Source organism: Ylistrum balloti, unplaced genomic scaffold (genome assembly GCF_031769215.1).
Source record: "Ylistrum balloti isolate Yb309-2 unplaced genomic scaffold, AGI_CSIRO_Ybal_v1 Utg369908, whole genome shotgun sequence".
Taxonomy (NCBI): Eukaryota; Metazoa; Mollusca; class Bivalvia; order Pectinida; family Pectinidae; genus Ylistrum; species Ylistrum balloti.
The window spans coordinates 205,369-208,748 of record NW_026782032.1 but is presented as its reverse complement, the minus strand read 5'-3'; the positions used below and the strand labels follow the sequence as shown (position 1 = coordinate 208,748).

Here is a 3,380-nt window from a genome sequence, read left to right as displayed (position 1 = left end):
CGTTCTGTTGTGGGTTTTTGACTTAGCGTTTGGTGTTACCAACACGGAAACAGATCTGCTGAACCATCTCTTTAACGATCCCGGTTACAACAAACATGCCAGACCCGTGACAGATCCCAATGCTCCCGTTGTCATTGCTGCCTCTTACTTTCTGATGTCGTTTGAAGTTACAGAGGAAAGTCAAGAGATACTAACACGGGGATGGTTTTCTTTTTCTTGGAAGAATGAACTTTTAGTATGGAATGAGAGTGAATATCAAGTCTCTAGTATAATTGTGAGTCCCTCTATGATTTGGCTTCCCGCCGTGACTATCTTGAATTCTAATGATGACAGAAATGCTATAGTTAAAAGCATATCTGGTGCTCAGATCCTTCCTGATGGAACAGTGAATTGGTGTCCGGATGTATCAATGGCAACATCATGTCCAATCTCAGTTCGAAAATATCCATTCGACAAACAGGAATGCGACATAAGTCTTATATCATGGCTCAGAGGACCTACCGAACAAATATTTAGTTCGGTAAGGGATGATATAGCCGTGGTTTCTAAAGAGCTGAACACAGAATGGGAATTTCTTGGGTCATCGACATCAGTGAGCACGATTCCACCGTCGTATAACTCTCGTGTGTCATTCAATATAGAGATAAAAAGGCGGCCATTTTATCAGATCGTTCACACGCTTATACCACTTGTACTTTTGTCATACATGAACTGTTTTATATTCGTGATTCCTATCAATTCAGGAGAGAACACTTCATTCGGGGTAGCAATATTCCTAGCCTTTGCTGTATTCATTGGACCCGTAAAGGAATCACTTCCTGTGACCTCAACTGAAACATGTCTTCTGACAGTTTATCTGATAGTGCAATTCTGCATAGGAGGGCTGGAGCTATGTGTGTCAAATATCACTCTACGTCTTGCTGCAAGAACAAAGCATGTTAGTGAAAAAAGTTGGTGGATGAAGCTTGAAAAAATCCTTTTCCTCACACAGAAACAGAATAGAAAAATTTACCCTGATCCGGTCATCATCGTAGAGGAATTATCTAAAGGAGATAATGAAGGTGATATAGCCAAAAATATCAAGACTGATGAACGACCTTGTGAAAACGTAGATTTTGATTGGATGGCCTTAGGATCTAAGTTAAACATGATCTGTTTTTTATTTTTCATTGTTATAAAATCATTGATTCTTATTACATATCTCACAGAGACTTTTTAAAAGTGTTTCATGTTTGAATAAATCCGTTAATATAGATTTACTTGTATATAGTACATTGGTATATAAGGAATAAAAATAGTTATAATAATGTAAAATTGATATGTTTGTTGTACAGTGTTGTATATGAAAACTATGACAACTTGAAATATGTTACTTTTTTCTTAACAGAAATTTTAATAAATCGTTGAAAGAATAACCATGTTTTGTTTTATGGTATATCAATTTTCTTACAACTCTATGAAATATATTATATCTATTTTTATCTTATTGTGGTATTTGTCTCTCTAGTTGCATACCGATATACATTATTGTAGTGTTTTGCAACAATGCTTTCTAATTCATTTCATACACGTATCTTGTTTATCAAAGGATATTTTCTAGGCGTTCCTGACAATAACTTTCTTTCGAGTTAGTCATTTCCGAATAAGGTTTCGTTATAAGTTTCAATCTTCGGATTTTGTTTTTCTTTATTTGTAGTCCTACGTATTTCTGATTTATGGTAAACGCGTAAATGAAACTTGTATATTGAAGATTAAATTTAAGATAACTAAAGTATTTTTATATTTCAAATATAGTGTCTGCTTATTTTGAATATAAAAAATACGTCACACAGTTTTGACTGACTCTTAACGGGAGGAATCTCCGAGGTAATGGACTATCTAGTAACATTATCAACAGATCTTTTTTTTCAAATCTTGGAAAAATTAGGGGTTTGAATAAAAGAAATTTATTTTTGATATTAGCTACCTTTCTCTTGTGTCTATCGTAACAGATTCTATTCATAGTGTAATGATGAATTGGTACTTGAAATTCCCCCGCTGCAAATTTTCCAGAAATTATTAGGGCTGAGAGATTTTTAAAATCGCTAAAATTCGAGAAAACTTTGGTTTAGGATCTGATTTGAAAGGCAGTTATTCTGAACGTGCTGTAGTGTATCTTATATGACATAACTACAAGGTCCGATTATTATCAGAAGCGTCAGACACAATCATGTCATTCGAATATTTTCAAGGGATATTACTAAACCTTTCGTTTTTTAATGAAAAAACGAATTTGTCAAATGATCAAACATCAAAGATTCTAACACGCAGACACTCTGTAATCACGTAACAATGGGCACGATAAGGAGATGTTTATCTGCAGGAAAACAGTAGACGAAGTGGACAACAGCTGCGTCATCTAAATTATCCATTTTTACAGCCAGATTGATATAGAGACGAAAATGCGCTTTGACTTTACACTTTCGTCCTGTCGCCGAATAGTTCATTTTCGTCGAGACTCGGTAATTGGAATTTTTGCTTGATCAAGGGAAACAGACGTTTTCGAAAGATCGTCAAAACAGTTTTCAATCGCTGTTTGTGCTTAATATAGATATAGCTATATCAGGTTGATATCAGTTGGTAAAATAATCTCTTCCAGAAAGTTTAAACTGATCAATTTTGTTTTCTCTTGATAAATCGTAACGCACAGAATTTCTAGCTTTTGACAAGTCAAATCATGGCGACTTCAGGGCTCTGAGTTGTCTGTGGCGAGGAAAAGTCAAGTTTAAAATATTGATAAAATATTTATCTATTTCCATAGCCTAAATTTGGTAAAACATACCATTTCAAAATGTCCGTCTTCCAAAAATCACTGATTTATAAAACAGGGAAGTTAAAACACTATTACAAGAAATTAGAGTATAAGTTAGGAATTTTCCATATATAGACAATGATGTATTCATAATATCAAAAATTCTCGCTGTATGTTGATAGCAGACGTATAGACTAAAATAATGAAAATTCAAACTTAAAATCAATGGAACTTTTTAAAGATAAAAACAAACTAAAGACTTACACGGAGATTCCTGAATAAAAGAGGGATGACGCGCTGGGCTTGAGATATAAGTTAATAAAGATTATCACGTTTTATAGGTAAACTGTTCCTGTTGCTGATGCTGGAGGTAACTATAGGTGTTTATAGTATATACAGAAAATGCTGTTGTGTCTTCAAGGATTCAATTGCTTGTGAATAAATGATTGGTATTAAGAAGAAGGGGGATAACCATTTTGTTTTGTTGTGAGAAAACTATATAATACCGTAACGGCATCATTGAACTGATTTGAAATTATCGAAATCATAGGTCTCCAATACTTTGTAACTTAATAAAAACTTTATATCT

General features: G+C 33.8%; 1 protein-coding gene across 1 annotated transcript; it reads left to right on the top strand.

Annotated features, from left to right (window-relative positions):
- Nucleotides 1–286: 286 nt before the first annotated feature.
- LOC132546698 (acetylcholine receptor subunit delta-like) lies at nt 287–1,219 on the top strand. The gene has a single exon (XM_060210416.1). It carries the CDS (start codon nt 287–289, stop codon nt 1,217–1,219), a length of 933 nt encoding a protein of 310 aa, XP_060066399.1.
- Nucleotides 1,220–3,380: the final 2,161 nt, after the last annotated feature.

Excerpts from the sequence above, each read along its gene's own strand:
- LOC132546698 (XM_060210416.1), top strand. The coding sequence starts at position 287 with ATGATTTGGCTTCCCGCCGTGACTATCTTGAATTCTAATGATGACAGA.